Source organism: Alosa pseudoharengus, unplaced genomic scaffold, assembly GCF_046254945.1.
Source record: "Alosa pseudoharengus isolate Yale_2024_CS ecotype anadromous, Long Island Sound unplaced genomic scaffold, YU_APseudo_1.1 YU_APseudo_1.1_scf_12, whole genome shotgun sequence".
In the NCBI taxonomy this organism is placed as follows: domain Eukaryota; kingdom Metazoa; phylum Chordata; class Actinopteri; order Clupeiformes; family Clupeidae; genus Alosa; species Alosa pseudoharengus.
Window position 1 is genome coordinate 23140251 of NW_027468587.1, and position 16533 is coordinate 23156783.

The 16533-nt window shown below is 44.2% G+C and overlaps 3 protein-coding genes across 3 annotated transcripts in view; 1 reads left to right on the forward strand and 2 right to left on the reverse strand.

Annotated features, from left to right (window-relative positions):
- Positions 1 to 199: 199 nt before the first annotated feature.
- On the forward strand, positions 200 to 2798 carry taf12 (TAF12 RNA polymerase II, TATA box binding protein (TBP)-associated factor). The gene is made up of 6 exons (XM_076280513.1): positions 200 to 317; positions 793 to 944; positions 1117 to 1194; positions 1443 to 1557; positions 1944 to 2032; positions 2641 to 2798. The coding sequence occupies exons 2-6, from the start codon at positions 864 to 866 to the stop codon at positions 2674 to 2676; spliced, it is 399 nt and encodes a 132-aa protein (XP_076136628.1). The 5' UTR covers positions 200 to 317; positions 793 to 863; the 3' UTR covers positions 2677 to 2798.
- Positions 2799 to 4112: 1314 nt separating this feature from the next.
- Positions 4113 to 6644, reverse strand: rab42b (RAB42, member RAS oncogene family). The gene is made up of 2 exons (XM_076280512.1): positions 6057 to 6644; positions 4113 to 5022 (listed from the first exon to the last, which is right to left on the reverse strand). The coding sequence occupies exons 1-2, from the start codon at positions 6272 to 6274 to the stop codon at positions 4584 to 4586; spliced, it is 657 nt and encodes a 218-aa protein (XP_076136627.1). The 5' UTR covers positions 6275 to 6644; the 3' UTR covers positions 4113 to 4583.
- Positions 6645 to 7963: 1319 nt separating this feature from the next.
- The window catches only part of LOC143119196 (discoidin, CUB and LCCL domain-containing protein 1), a 22094-nt gene continuing 13524 nt past the window's right edge, over positions 7964 to 16533 (reverse strand). The window contains exons 6-15 of the mRNA XM_076280514.1: positions 16190 to 16323; positions 15775 to 15812; positions 14328 to 14522; positions 13910 to 14022; positions 13630 to 13786; positions 13065 to 13151; positions 12691 to 12784; positions 12089 to 12129; positions 11875 to 11982; positions 7964 to 9114 (exon numbers count right to left, since the gene is read on the reverse strand). Of these exons, the coding sequence (XP_076136629.1) occupies positions 8687 to 9114; positions 11875 to 11982; positions 12089 to 12129; positions 12691 to 12784; positions 13065 to 13151; positions 13630 to 13786; positions 13910 to 14022; positions 14328 to 14522; positions 15775 to 15812; positions 16190 to 16323 (1395 nt within the window). The 3' untranslated portion in view covers positions 7964 to 8686. The remainder of the gene's footprint in view (positions 9115 to 11874; positions 11983 to 12088; positions 12130 to 12690; positions 12785 to 13064; positions 13152 to 13629; positions 13787 to 13909; positions 14023 to 14327; positions 14523 to 15774; positions 15813 to 16189; positions 16324 to 16533) is intronic.

Sequence of the window (16533 nt, forward strand, 5' to 3'; positions counted from 1 at the left end):
AATTGAAAATGAAATAAAACATGAGTAAGTCTTAAAACTTTTGAGCACTGCTCATTTATGTTTTAACTTGGGTATGCGAGTAGCGAGAAACCAGTTAAAGGATACAAATTGACATAGACAGTAAAAGAAAGGAAATACCCAGACTTTCATCCGCTTTTATTTTGAAAGATTGATCTCTTTGAACTGTAACCCGGAAATAATACTGGACGAACAGGGACGCGGATTGCAAGAGCTGCTGTTTTTCTTCGATCATACACACCGCTAAGTACTCGAATACACCAGAAAATGGGGAGATAGTATATTTTATAGTTAGTCAAGTAAGTAAATATATTTTATTGAGAAATGAATAAGAAATAGTCTTGACAATGTGACCGCACTACCGGTTAGGACGTCAACAATTAGCTAAGCAGGCTATCTAGCATTGAGCTATTCATAAAAATAGGCAAACCACATTTTATTTAGCGATTTCCAGGGCACAGATTGTATCACTTGATATTTATGAAAAATCATTTTTATGTGAATGAATATTTTACATTTTTTGTGCACTCGTTTGTAATTTTGCAGAATAGACTGATATTGTTGTTAGCCATCAAGCTAGTTAGCCATAGAAATGCTGTTACCTAACAGTTAACGTTATCTAGCCTGACTGTTACTCTCTGAAGCTAATGTTACAAATTGTCATGACAGTTTTGTCTTATCTTCATGGTATCTTAAGACATAATTGTTAGCTAGTTACATTCAGATATGCCTGAATGCAAGTGAATTATGGGCTGTTCCTGTTTGTTTTGATAGGTTTTTCAGCGTAGTAGCTACCTTTATTAAGATTGCGTTGAACAGACACGACACCAGCATTTGCCACCAGCATGGCAAACAATACAAACGCACCTGGGAAGGTCCTGGGCACACCTGGACCCGCTGGAAGACTTAGTCCTGAGGGAAGCCAGGTAAACCACCTGTCCAACCTCTGTAATGCTTTGAAAGACAATATAAAGCATTGTCGTTCTAACTGTTGTATTGATGGTCACAGGTAGATAAAGGTTTTAGGATAAACCTTAAATTTGTCTTGCTGATGCATTTGTTGAACAGTGTTATTTACCCTCCAATGGTCATCTTTAGGTCCTGAGTAAGAAGAAACTCCAGGATCTGGTCCGGGAAATTGACCCAAATGAGCAGCTTGATGAGGATGTGGAGGAGGTAGGTATCTCTCTGGTATATGTATCTTAGCCAACCTTGACTTGACTACTTTTTGTCTCAAACTGATCCACTGGTGTTATGTAGAAAAAGGTAGTTTTTCTACATAACACAATCCTGGGATTACAAAATTGAGTTTTTTAATTATCCTATGGACCTCCATGACCATGGTTTCTTGTAGCAACAAAGTTATAGAGGGCTTTCAGATTGAGTGTCTGATATATCTAACTGACTCTTCCTGTGCTGTGCAGATGCTGCTTCAGATCGCTGACGACTTCATTGAGAGCGTGGTGACAGCTGCCTGTCAGTTGGCTCGCCACAGGAAGTCCAGCACCCTGGAAGTGAAGGATGTCCAGCTACACCTTGGTCAGTACCTGTTTTTACATTCACTCTGTTGACTAGCTGGGAATTTTGATGACTGATCACCCTTTGCTATTGATGCGGTTTCATATTATAACTGTATCCTGCAGGGATTTACTTCCTATGTATTCCATGTGTTGTTTCCATATTCGACCAGAATTGTGTACCCTGGAATAGTCTTGCTTTTCTCTGTTATTTGTGATATTGAAGAATTTATCCAATGCCTATTACTGATAGTGTTTTTCAGGTGTGCATTAACCTGGGTGCTTGCGTCTGCATCATGTCAAACAGCATGTGTAAAGCAGTATGGTCAAACAGCATGTGTAAAGCAGTATGGTCAAACAGCATGTGTAAAGCAGTATGGACTGACTGGTTTATGTGTGTTTTTGTAGAGCGCCAGTGGAACATGTGGATCCCAGGCTTTGGCTCCGATGAGATCCGCCCGTATAAGAAGGCTTGCACCACAGAAGCCCACAAACAGGTCAGATATTGGACATGCGTCTTTTTATATCAAAGCAGGTAGCATTGTATTGCTGAAGCTGTTTTGAGTCTGGTGAATCATTCCAAGTATAGTGTGTTTATATCACAGTATGTACCTCTATGGTTTTATGGTAGTAGATATTGTAAATAGGAATACTTCAATGCTGGTTTCACTGAATAGCTGTGAGCTTAGGCATGGGCCGATTGTGAAATTCTGGGCTGATACCGATGTTTAACAATTGGGCTGATAGCCAGTGCTAGCACCAATATTGTTTGTTTACCATATGTTTCGTTTTTGTTGTTAATCATACCTTTTAGTAGCAGGGAAACAAAAATATTCCTTATAATACTGCACCATTTTCTAGTGTCATAACACAATCTCTGAATGTGCCAGTCAGACATAGCACAACATTTAGACATAACAGATGAACATCAGCCCCTACCATCAAAAATCTCATATTATTTGCCAATAGGCTTATACCAGTCAGCCAATATCTGTGCATGCCTAATTAAGGTTAAAGATTAAGCTGTATTTTATGGATTCTCATAACTGTAATTTACTTCATTAATTAACACACTTTCCCCTCTTTCCCTCTTGTCTAATTTCAGAGAATGGCACTGATCCGCAAAACGACCAAAAAGTAGCAAGACCGAGGGCCCATATACAAAATCTTTTTTTCAAACGTTTCTGCTTTCTCTTGGGGTATCTTAGGGTTGGGATTGACAAAACAATTGGTTTAAGGGTGTCTGTGGGGGGGGGGCGGTGTTGGGAGGTCGGGGGGGGGGGGGGGTCAGGGTGTGTGTGCAGCATCTCCTGCAACAGATGCTTACTCAATAGGTATTTCTGGAAACAAAAAAGTTTAAGAGTGATGTGTCTACCAGTGATTTATCATTGTCATCATCTTTTCCGACGTTTTTTGTGTGGTGTTTGTGATCGCCTTCGCTGCTGCGTAAGCGCTTCCAAGCGAGCAGGTCGTCTCTCGTCCTCTGCTTGCCGGAAAAACACACGGTGTGCTCACATTTATAGGGCATTCAGCAGAAAAACTGTTTCGTTAGCCGTATCTTTCAAAATGGTCTCAGATCATCCATCGCCATGCAGTTTGTTTGCTGTCATGTCATCCATTCCAGCTGACACAGAAAAATATTCGCCATTAGAATAACAATAATAAAGGCGCGCGAATGTGAGCACACCTTCAGTATATGTTGAAATGTCCCCAGCAGTAATCACTGGCCATAACATGCTAGAGGAGTGCAGATACTCCCATGAACATAAAGCTAATTAACAGCTTATCTACTTAACTATCCACACAACTAAACTGCCCTCATCGTTGAAAATCAGGTCTCCGTAATACACACAAGCGCATAGATAGGAATCTGCACCCTGTACGGATATATGTTTATGCCAACACGCATGCATATATACTCCGCCACAAGCAAATAAATGCAGTCAATGTGAAACCTAATGCCAAGCTTCATGGTGGCTTCATGAATGTTTGACCTGTCTCACGTTTTCCCTTTCTCTACCATCCTACTTCACTTTTCAGTATTTAGTTAGCGTCCTGTTGCCAGGAAATCATCTCACTCATATTTTCTTTTTTTTTAAATTTTATATATACTGGTTTGGTTCAATACTTCTTTGTAAGAAAGCTCCTGAGAGGTGACTAAGGTTTTTCTAGGCTTTATACGCGAGTCTCTTTCAGCTTGTCACCATGTAAACTAGACACTTGTACCTACTCACAATTAACTAGCTAGGTAGATTTTTGTCAAGTTTCAGCTTTAAGTTTCTCTTAAGAGTTGGCATGTGATTGCAGTCCTGTGTCTTAGAGTTGTTCAACGTGGTAGAATATTCTTTTTTTCTTCCAATTCTGAAGTGATACTGTACCCTCAGCCCCACAAGCAGAGAGACTCAACCTGACATGATTTATGATTCATTATTATTATTATTATTTGGTGCTTTTTCTCCCCCGGTGTGGCAAAGTGTTTCTTTGTACTCGGGAAATGATGTTTGTCAACTTTTTTTCTGAAGAAGAGTGTTGGTCATTTTGATTTGTCTTGGTCCAAGAGAAAAGGATCTTTGAAAATGAAAGAGAAAGCAGAGAATGAAGTCTGGTCTTTATCACCGGTGTGAGGTTTTTATTTTTTTTCTCTGTGTGTGTGTGTGTGTGTGTGTGTGTAAGGGGGTGATAGGGTAGGGTGGGGAGGGTTTGTTTTGGATGATTGATTTTTTTTTTTTTTGACCTTGTATCACAAGTTTTCAGTATAACCTGTGTTTGATTTTTGTTTTCCATAAATAAACAAAAAGGAAAAATGTCAACACAAATGTGATGTAGGTCGATGTTTCTGTCACCCACAACACTTCTATGCAAAGTGAAGCATGTCATCGAGGCATCGTCCTACTTTCTCTATTTTGAGCTCTGAAGCTCTGCCACAGTACAGTATTTTGCTGTCTAAAGTTGTTCATATTATATGATGGCCAAGTTCAACATTTGACTGACAGAGCCTTGAGATACGCCTTGATTGGGTCTATCTGCCGTTGTGGCCTGTTGCGTACCTTAGCAGGCGCACTTCTTGTCCTTTTTTGCGGACTCCCCTGTGGGAGACAGCTGTGAGGGCCGGCGAGGTTCAGAGCTTTTGACCCCGTCCCACCCGTCTCGGACTTGCACCTCTCCACTGAGCAGGCCTTGGTAGATGCGCCGCGTCAGCAGCTCGAAGGCCGCTGTCACGTTCTCGCCCGTCTTGGACGATGCCTCCACGTAGGGCACGCCCAAGCGGCCTGCGAGCTTCTCCGCCTCATCTTTGCTGACGGTGCGCTCCGCGGCCTCCTCACGGTCGCTCTTGTGGCCCACCAACACGAAGAGCACGGCGTGAGGCTGCACGTGCTCCAGCACCTCCTGATGCCATTCCTCGATGTGATCAAACGAGGTCCGGTTCCCCAAGTCAAAGACGAGCAGTCCGCCCACAGAGTTACGATAGTAGGACCGTGTCACTGACCTGTCAGAGAGAGAGAGACATTTAATGATATATCATTCTTTGTGATTAATATCTTGAATCGAGTAACTAAGTAATGTGAAGGCCTAGACTAGGATGCACAATACCCTGATACAGACTTGCCATGACTAGATGAATGCTGTATCAGTAAAAGTAGATGTAAGATTCATTATTTCTATGGTGGGTAAATGCTCAAAATACAACATTAAGCTTCTTACCTCACCCCCAAAATGAATAATTTCATGTCTTGACTTCAGAAATTGCTCGGATAATAGATTTAGTAACTACCTACCTGTAACTTTGAATGAAACAAAGTAACAGAATGGTGCTACTTTGTATTTGCATTTAAGGATAGTGTGAACTGACTGTGTGAATGCAGTTTAAGTGGTAAGACTGTATTGAATCAGTGAGCATATGTCTGACATGACCTCGTCATAACCATGACATGACACTTGTTATGAACATGATGGAGTCCGTTAATGTTTTTTGCCTGTTGTTCATAAGTGCCGTTAGGTATTTTGTGTTATTTTTAAAGTTGACATTTCCTTTGATGTCACACCCCTTTAAATACAGTGTTAGCATGTAGTAGGTGCTATACCCACAGGGTACAAAGACATCAGGTGCCGTACAGCAGCAGGTACAGCATGTAGCATGTGCAAATGCAATATTCAAAGAAACAGTTGTATGAGAGATGACTGTTTTAGAAGAACACAGTTACAAGGAAACTACTGGCATACACTTCATGATTGCCGTCTTGAGAAAGTATTATTTCACAACATCCTGGCACATCATTGATGTTTAGACAAGCAACATGTAACCAAAGGTGGACTGACCCCAGGATCATTTACCATTCACATGCTTGTTTCAACTGTCTAATGCAAATATTGCTTTACAAATGCAAATGTTAAAAAGTTTCCTCTTTGGAAAAGATAACGTATCCTCTCCAAGTGAATGAGTACGTTCCTGTGTGAGTTTGTGACCAGCATGTGTCTCAGCATCACACACACACACATACATACACACATGGCCACCCTCACCTGAACCTCTCCTGGCCCGCCGTGTCCCAAAACTGCAGCTTGACCCGCACGTTGGGCTCCACCTCCAGGAAGTGCACGTAGAAGTCCACTCCGACGGTCTGGTTGAGGCACTCCATGAACAGGTCCTCGGTGTAACGCTTCAGCATGGACGACTTGCCCACCGTCGAGTCGCCCAGCATGATGATGCGGAACTGGTACTGCCACAGGGTCAGGTCCATGCTCGGGTTTGCCCAAAATGAACACAGCAGCGAAGTGGAAGACTGGACACTGGACGTCTGGTGATATTGGCCTCTCCCAGGGAGGAAAAGGATGTGAATCTCACCAGCAGTGTCCCTCAGTGACTGGACATTGGCAGCCGTCGTTTGCTCTGTTCTCAGATGCTCAGTGGAGATAGTTGCATAGTGGCAGCCCACAGCAAATGTGGAACATAACGATATTTAAGCGCTGGTCTCAGTTCCTTTTACCTCCCTGGGCGCAGCCACTGCAACTAACTCGTCTCTTTCAGTCTCAGATCAGGGTGGGAAGTCTGAAAGTTATTCTCTCTTTTCCCTCCCCTCCCTGCCTCAGCTTTGCCTGTTGCTACTTGGAAAAGGGAGGTTTTTTTTAGTGAGTCAGAGGGAGGAGTACAGAGTAGAGTGAGTGAGTGGGGGGGGGGGGGGTGGCTGGCGCTTAGTGCCGAAGGGGGTGTGTGTTGTAGTGTGCAAGCGAGCTCTGTGTCCTATCAAGACAAGTCCGGCATTTCCTGTTGTGCAGCCGTGGCGGCGGACTCCCAGCTGAGGAGTGGGAGATGGACTCGACCTGAGTGTCACAGTTACTCACGTAGCCCTTCACTGACCCGTCCACCCTGTATACTCAGGGCGTGCCGCACACAGCCAGACACAAAGAAGGGAAGCAAACACCATAGGCCAGAGGTCCACAAGAGGTCTTCGGGCACTCAATGTTATTTGCTCAGGGTAGGTGATAGATAACCTTATGGGTGCTCATTCGTCTTCAGCTTGATTGAAAATTGTTATGATTATCAGGTGATGTATGGAATTGGTTCAGCTGCATTTACCTCGCCCACCCCCCAGACACACACATGGTTGAGTCTGTGAACAGCACTTGAACTTCTATTTTCTCTAGGACACAGAAGACTAGGAAAGCAGGAAGGCCTTGTGCTATTAATAGCCATACAATATTTTCCCCTGGTCTACTGATGAGGCATGGTTCTTATTATCATCTGGAAAAAAACACCTGCATTTGATTGTTCAGTAATGAAGGATGGCGAATGTGGAAGATTATTTGACATTGACATCAGACATATGAGCTGTTGTAGCTGAAGACAAATCTAATGATGACTCATTGAGATTGAGAAAAAGCAGAAGCAGCTCTCATGGTTGACGTGCAAAGAAAGTCTGCATTCTCAACAGAATAAGAAATGTCAGACTCTCATAGGAAAAGGCAGTGGTGCTATGCACATTCCATGTAGAGTAAATTAAGTTAACAGAAACAGTTCAGAGATGCAGGCACACACTTGCCATGCATTCTTGTTACTCTAGAACATGGTAGTAGTTAAACTGCTGGTAGTAGTTGTACTGTCATTATTGGATGTTCCTGTTCCAGTTAAGTTTAGTTACATTGCAGTCTTCTGATGAAGTGTTAACATTTTGTACGTTATTATGAAATGCAAATTAATTTGAGAAATAAAAACATTGCCTTTGCAGTACATTAATTTAACATAGTTGACATTTCCAAAAGTCACCACTAGATGTCTCACAAATCTTGGACATGGTGCCTTCTGATGTGTTCATTCTTCTCTTCAACTCTTCAACTCTTAGTTTTTTTTAAGATGAATTCTATAGTGATCAACTATATTCATGATCCAGTTAGGTGTTTTAGAGGTAAGAGGCACACTGCAAGTTTTACTGTAGGATTTGTATAAAATCTTTATTATTAATGTTTCATAAAACACTTCAAACCCTGACAGCAGTTTGCCAAAAGTGCCATATTTCAGTATCCAGAGGCAGATTTAAGTACATAGCTGCCATATAGTTTTAAACTTTCACATAGAACCATTCTGTTCATACCATTTAGAAATGCAAGGACGCACGACACACACACACACATAGACACACACAGATACATTTACAATTAAATAAGTCCAAGTTTTAGTTATGTTGTCAGACTTCACAAAAAATACCTGAAATGTTCAGATTGGAATCCTAATTACAGTCTACTTAATTCTTCAGTCATTATATTAGTAAATGAAACTGTATGGTATAATGAATGACATATATCTCCACATACAGTGTGGTTGGAGCACTCAAAGGTGCATAGAAACGCAACACAGCCTCCGCCTGCATAGTGCTGGTTTGCATGGTGTTTAGTTTATCATTGACCTTAACACCACTTGTTTTCCGATCACCACAGTAGCGCTTGACACCATGTCTCCATGAACTGTTTGTGAGGGCTTAGCTAATAGGCAGCAGAGTGCCGTCTCGGTGTGTGGTTAACTCTCTCTCTCTCTCTCTCTTTTCTCTGTACACAGAGTGTGTGCAGCCATTAGAGCCGCTAGCAGTAGCGTTAGCCAGTCCAAGGTGTGTGAGCTTGGCTGCTCCTGCCCTGGCTGTCGTCTGAGGTGTGGTTTTGTTTCACAGTGGTTCGTGATAGGTGTGCTTCAGCAGGGGCACCACAGACTGGGGTTCGGCGTACACCACACTGTCCCTCTGCGCCCCGCTGGCCCCAACGGGTGCCGGGCAGCAGTAGCCGTTCGGCAGAACTTTCTGAGGTGGGCTGTCGTAACGTGGCAGACCTGGAACAATCCTTATGCCATGGTGAGCGAGGTGCATGCTGTTCTGCAGCATTGCCAGAGGGGGAGCCAGAGAGGAGTCCATGGGCTGCTCACCGAAGGGTGTGGCGTACTCAGGTTCGGGGGGCAGGGGCTCGGCGTACTCGGGGAGCCTTCCGGGGGTGTCGTAGTGGTTGAGGGCAAAGGGCGTGGTGTAGCCCTCATCGAGCGGGGGACGGAAGGTGGAACCCAGCTTCGAGCCTCCGGAGAGCACGTCTGGCTCAGCGTAGTCTGTGGGTAACAGCAGCAGAAATGTCAGGCTCAACAGCCACACTTAAAAAATACCCCCTCATTGACTGATCTATGCCCTCTCAAGTCAGTAGATGCCATATTCTGCTACCAGATGAAAAGACAAGTACCGTAAGGTATCCTGCCATGAAACAGCAGGAGAAACGTCAGTTTCACTACAGATGTCACTGTAAGATGGAGAGCAGTTTAAATTCCTATCCAAACCCCTTACAACAGCGATAGAACCATGTCAGATGCTATTAGATGTAGAGAAAAGCTGTGTCATGTCTCAATCAGTGGTACGTAACACGATATCTCTCTTACTTTGGGAGGCTGCATTAGCCTAACCTGACTCTCGCCAGATGAATTTCGTTCCGCCTAGCTCCACTCATCCATCTGGGATCGATCCATTGGAGTGGTGCTTCAGAAGGCTGGGCCTTATCAAAAATCCTTGCATATGATTGGATAAGCCTTGTCCGTCATCTATTGACGTGCTACTTCAACCACTCACATCGAAGCCAAACCGTGACGCTGAGAACAGTCTCACAGTCGCTTCTACGCAACGTCACATCTATGAAACTCCCGCCCTGCGTCCTGATTGGCTCTACCATACAATCTGGTGCCGAAATCACTCTCAACGGAAGCGATCCCAGATGGATGTGAGTGAAGCTAGGCGGAACGAAATTCATCTGGCGAAAGTCACTAATTTACTCACTAAAATCATGGTCTGTCACTAGTAAAGTTAATAATTTTAGCAAAATTAGTGATGGCATGACTTATCTACCGGTATGCTGGAGAAATGATGTTATAGGGCCAGACATAATCTGTTAGGAAATCTAGTGACATTTTTGACATGGCTTTGCTATGCTACAGCAATCAAGGAATGAAGGGAAGTGATCCCAAACATAATCCTTATGCAAAGTTTAAAGCTTTACAATCAGCCAATACATTCTTTTGTACACAAAATGTTATTATCTCAGGGCAATGCTGAAATGAACTTATCCATGTGATTAAGAAGAAAATAAATCAAATCAGAAATAAAACTTCAGTACAGGGTCCTTCTAAAAATGGGGGAACAACAGCGTGCTGGTGAATAGTGGCAGAGTGCCAGAGGCATGTTGGCTGTTGGCTGCCCCACAGAGAATTCAATTCATAAGCTTCAATTCATGAGCAGGTCTGCTGGGGAGTCTATATTTACCAAACAAACAGAACCTACAAGGGTGGAGGACCCTGCATGAGCGGCGCCAACGGCCCAATGACCTGCCTCGGAAATCACTTCATCGGGACATGTGATTGGGTTACCCCCCCCCCCCCCCCGTTCGTGTGGACTGCTGTCCAACTCAGTGCACACATATCTGGCCAGTGTAGGGGGCCCCCAAGAGGGGCTTTCACAAAGACTTCTGTCCAACTCTGTGGGCCAAAGATGGACAGGAGGCCCAACACATCTCCCACTCAACCCCTCCTACTGCCCAGACGGGTTCTTTTCAGGAATCCAGTGATGGCAAAGCCCCCCTCTAATTAGATGGACTTCAGGGGGAAAGCCACGATTGTCTTGAGTGCCACTGAAGCCCTGTCCCACTTCTAACTGCTCCCCCTACCCCACCCCAGAGAGAGAGAGAGAGAGAGAGAGAGAGAGAGAGAAGGGTGTCCTGCATATCGGCAGTATGGGCGTCCTTTTCCAGGAACTCCAATTAAAGGCTCCCTTTCAGACAGGCCCAGCAGAGCAAAGAAAGAGATGTTTATGCTGCCACTGAAGAGCCTGCCTGGACCATGGTGAGCTTGTGAGGGGTGTGTGTGTGGGGTTGTGAGGGGTGGGGGCTGGGGGGTGAGGGAGGAGGCCTCTCTCCTCTCTGTTGTCCCCCTTCTCTGCTCTACTAAGCCACACACAGCAGATTACAGGGGCCATTGGATGGATGGACACTCATGTGGATGTGAAAGGACAGTGAGGACCAATGGGAAGGAAACTGAAAACGTCTTCAAGTTGGATCGAGGGAGAGCGGAAGGGGCGAGCGCAGTGAATGGACGCCATTGTGGTATAACTGTCCAAACTACTGTACTGTACTCTTACTCACCCCATAAGTGGAACACACAGTAGGCCTACTTCTCATATAGGTTTAGCACTGTGTAATAACCTAATACCAGTATGTAATAATATACATTATTACACGGCTCTTCACAATGCAAGTAGAACGCTCCATTGACTTGAATGGGATTTCTAGCGGTCATTAGTTTCGACTAGAGGTCAGAGAGGGTTAAAGTGTGTAATAAGCAGGATAATGTATAGAACACCGGTCGGGGTCCAGTTCGCCCTGTCGGGACTTATTTTCCCAATAATGACCGGCGTTCTATACATATTATCCCTTACATATACAACATCATCGACTACTTCATTGAAAACACTGCACTGTAAGGAGAGCGATTGGCCCCACTGAACAAAATGTGAAACTCAATAAGGATGAGGAAGCAGTGTGGAAAACAATGACTGATTGAAGACGGATGGGAGCACATGGGTTTGCTTGAATAGCGCTATAGTGGAGTGCAAAATGATCTCTGACTTGTCTGTGTCCTACTGTTTGAGCCTGCTTAGAGCTTCAGGCAAACGAATTAATTAGTCACCCTTTATGAAGAGCTTTAAGCACTTATTCCCATCAGTGGCACATATAATGCTACGAGGAACAATGCGCTGGAATGCTAGACATCTGCGTGGGACTAGATGCAGTGACCCGCACTCCACCTTCGCACTGCTGGCTAACGCCGACTCACCATTGAGGGGAGGGTTGGGAAGGGCATCGTGGACACTCCTGGTCAGAGGGTAGGACGCCAGCTCCGAATCCACACTAGGAAGCGTCTTTATGTGGAACCCTTGGCAATCTACGGCAAAGAGACAGATAATGCTCAAAGATCTCATTCCCTCCAACTGTTTTGAGAAAACAATTACAGAGGTGAGGAGGGGTGATCTGAGAAGTCTTGTCAATACCTTTGTCCAAAGAGCATTTCTTCAGCTGGGCCTTTCTTTTTCTAATAGACAGATCAGAGGTAACAGACGAATGAGAAACAAACAAAGGCTTCTTATGAGGCTTGTCAGTGGTGCTTGAAGTGGCTGCCAGCTGTGCTTGTTGGAGTGTATGAGTACGCTTAGTACTAGAGGCTCCATAAACAAGGCAAACAACCTGTCATGGTATGAAATATGTGAGATAAGCCAGTCAGTGTGACTGTGGGAGTGGATGAGTGTGTGTGTGTGTGTGTGTGTGTGGTTGGGAGGGTGTGGGGGTTACAAAGAGAATGAATGAGTAAACGTAAGTGGTTCTGTGTCTGTGGGAACAAACAACAAGTCAAAGTCCTATGTTTGTTTGTGCATCTCTGTGCGTGTTTGAAAATGTGAGTGTGTGTGGGTGTGATTGTGTTTGTATGAGAGCGAGAGAGAGAGAGAGAGAGAGAGAGAGAGAGAGAGAGAGAGAGAGAAAGAGAAAGAGAGAGAGACAGGAGAGATAGAGAGAGAGAAAGAAAGAGAGAGAGACAGGAGAGAGAGAGAGAGAGAGAAAGAAAGAGACAGGAGAGAGAGAGAGAGAGAGAAGCTACCTCCTTCTCCACCACAGCCCAGCCAGTAGACAGCCCACACAGAGCAGCAACCCAAGGACAATGCCCACGGCCACAACCATTGGCTGACTCGGACCTGGGCGACAACAAGCAACAAACTTCCTGTGAACACTTTGATGTGTTATATGGCACAGTAATCAACGAGTCAGTCATTCAACAGAAGACTGGCATAGCCCTTCTTGCATAACATCTCTGAACCTATTCAGGACTTTTGTCATATTTCCCCGGTGGAATGGCATTGGTTGGGATGTCACAAACAAACTTGCTTTGGAGCAATGTACATTTCCACTGTAGGTTTTGTTTTTTCCCTGTGAACAGTTAGCAGGTTAATTGCTAAAGAATGGGTGTCCTCTCACTCTGGTCGGAGGTTTGGATTAGCACCGGACTCTTGGTGGTGACCGGCTCCAGAGGCAGTTGTTCTGTTGGCAGCGGGTCTCTGTTCGCTGTGGACGGAAAGGCAATGATCAGGAATCAATGTGCGATATACATTTCTTACAAATGTTTCAAGCAATACTGCTGCCGAAGTATACTGAATTATACACACTTGCATGCATCCAACATCTGAATGTATTCATACTTCAATGTCTCCTACATATACAATATGTCTGCAACATTTAATGCCATCTCAGTGAATGAAGGTAGTTTCTAATCTAATTCAATGGTAAATGTAATTCACTGGCTACTGTCTCATTATTCCAAGACTAGGACCATTATCTCTTCTATTTTAAATCTCCTCTATTATTCCTCTGACAAGTATTAAGCAGGCTCTACAGTCTCTTACGTACACAGAAAATGATGACTACCAGTATATATACAAGTATATTCACATATTACACATATATCACATATATCACATATTACATGTCAGCTAATTTAAATGGCATTTAACTGGCCTGATGTTAGTCCTTTGAGAGTCCTCACCTGATCGGCCTCGGGGCAGGGGGCAGCCCAGCACCTGTACCCCGGCCGAGGCCCTCAGGTGCCAGGTGAGGGGTCGCAGGAGCAGGTAGCGTGCCACCACCGGAGGAAACAGGCTGTTTAGGACCACCACATGACCGTCAGAATAAGCCTCAAACACCTGAGTTCAGACCAGAGGAAGACTTTAAAACCCCACAGTGTGTCATCACCATTAGGAATCACATTATGGGTGTCAAATATGATGCCAACAGAGAATACAGCCAAGACTCTGAAACTCTTGTACCTTTTTGTCTTTACTGAGCGCAGCCTTGTAGAACTTCCAGGTCTTGCGGTCTTTGCTGTACATCAGTGAGTAAGACTCTACGTAGAATCTGGATGTTCCTTTCGTTATTATTCCTGGAAAGGAACAGAGTAAAGCATATGAAGAAAAGTGGGTCTAAGTCATTGTGAGCTAGAAGGGATTAAATAATTTGTCTCTTATAAGGTCACAGTGCTTTGATCTTTATTGTCTCTAAGAATATAATTATTATAGTGTAAGCCTCCTTAGCCACCTTGTCAGTACTCTTTGCGTCCGCTTAAAAATAAATATCTCTAATTAGAACCCTTTGCCTAGTGGAAAAAAAGAGCTAATAAGTACAGTAACTGCCAGCCACGCCCGAGAGAGCAGACAAGTGCTTGAGGTCATGACCTTTGACCCTGACCTGTGACGGTACTCCTCTCCCGTAGCTCCAGCTCCAGCCAGGGTTCCTTGTCGCCGGTGTTGGCCGCCCACTGCAGAGGCTGCCCCGTGGCGTCGCTGGCGCCGGGCATCCAGAGGACAGGCTGGCCAGAGCCGCCCGGGTCCTCCCACACCGTGGACATGTTGTATGTCGTCACTGCCAACTGCCTGGTACAGGCTGCAGAGACATAGGGGAGACATAGGCGAGACATAGGGGAGACATAGGGGAGACATAGGGGAGACATAGGGGAGACAGAGGGGGGAGGAGGAGGAGAGTTCAGTTATGGATGCACAATCAGAGGTATGACATGGGCAGGATGATGGCTCACAAACCTCCTGAAACTCTTGTGATGAAGCCCAGAAAAGCCACTAATAGAAGAATTGGGTTCAGTTGTGTGAATTTGTGAAAGGACAATGTGTATGGAAATGCACTGCTTTAGTTATGCTTCAGTGGTCAATACAAAGCTTTCTAAGGGCACAATCACACTAGACCATTTGGTCCGGACCAGAGTTTGTTTGGAGTGATGGTTTGGTGAGTTTTGATAGTGTGAACGCAGTCTACAGAACCCAGGTGCGGACCCGGATCAGAGTCCGCTAGAAAACAGTGGTCTGGGGTACAGTTTGTTAGAACTCCGGTGCAGTTGGAATGCTATCTGTTCCAAAACCAGGAAATAAACTGCCATTTTTGTGACATTGCCAAGCAATATTGGTGAATAGAAGACAGAGTTTATGACATAAACGGACTTGGGTCCGCAAACAAAAATGTAATGTGAATAGAGACCAGCTGGGTCAGGGCTAGGGGAGAATAATCGCACTCGTGTACGGTCCAATTAAACAGACCCAGTGTACCTAAGACATTTTATTGTTCTACAATTCCAGACAGTATAATAGCCTACTCAGATATTTAGCATTTTAGCAAAGGGTTCTACCCTACTTTTGGGCTATCATTTATTTATCCTACTACAGCATTTACATAGTGAATTGTTTTATAGTGTTTGTTCAGCTCACAAATAGTGCCCTTACAATCAAGAGACCCAACTGAAAGAGCATAAGTTGGCTTTTTAATCTTTCATTCACACAAGTGGTTCTGCTATGGCCAAAATAAACACGGTTATCAGCCATGTTTTCTTTAAAAGACTTGCCAGTGGGATTTATACAGGAAGTAACATTTGGTGACTAAAGTGTTACTTCCATCAGATATGATGAGATAAACATCATTCTCTCCATTTAAAGCTTCCTGCTTCTTATGATTCAACATTAATCACTACTTGTGATATCTACTTTTCAAAGACAAAAAAACATTGATGTCAAATCTGTAGTGCAAAACTAAAACATAACCAGCTGCCAGCTGTTTGAAAATCACACTTCACTTTCAAAACCATTCTGACAGTACAAGCAACAACTGGCACAGACTGGCACTTAGTTATCACCTTTGGAGAAGACAAGCTTCTTATCTGACAGCGGCCCCCTGTAAAGAGATAAGAGATTATGGTGAGGTCAACATTAGTGCACATTTAGACATGCTTGTCATCTACAGTAGCTGGGGTGTCTACCCACATCTGTCCCTGTTTATTTGCAAGGGCATTGCACTAAAATAATAACAAATTAATAATTGAATGAATAACAGTAATTGACAGTTAAAAGTGATATCTGAACTTCTAAAGCATGGTTCTAGGAACATTGAGGCCATGGGTTGGAGGACCATCAGTGAACCAATATATTGATGGGAAAGATTCTGTACAGTATTTCATCTGCACTGTTAGTTGCTTTAGATGGAAGTGTCTGTGAAACTACTGCAAATGTGTGAAAAGGACAGAGATTGTGGGGCACGATGCCAGTACTGACGTCTTGGAGAGGACGGCGTTGGCGAAGCTGGACTCATACATGGTGATGCCTCTCTCCTGAGACACCCGCACCAGGCCTCCCTGGCTGTCCGATAACACCCCGGCATGGACAGCAGCTTTACACAGCACTGAGGTCTGGAAAATACAACCAGTGGGAAATGAGTGTGTGTGTCTGTGTGTGTGTATCTATCTATCTATCTATCTATCTATCTATAAGGTTTTGATCACACAAGGAAGAGACAGGAAATAACTAATATGATTCATGAATTCAATATCTTGGTGTTCAAATTTCCCCTGATGTCATGGGTCTGCAAACAGAGCTCTTTATTTCTCTTCTCCTTTGGT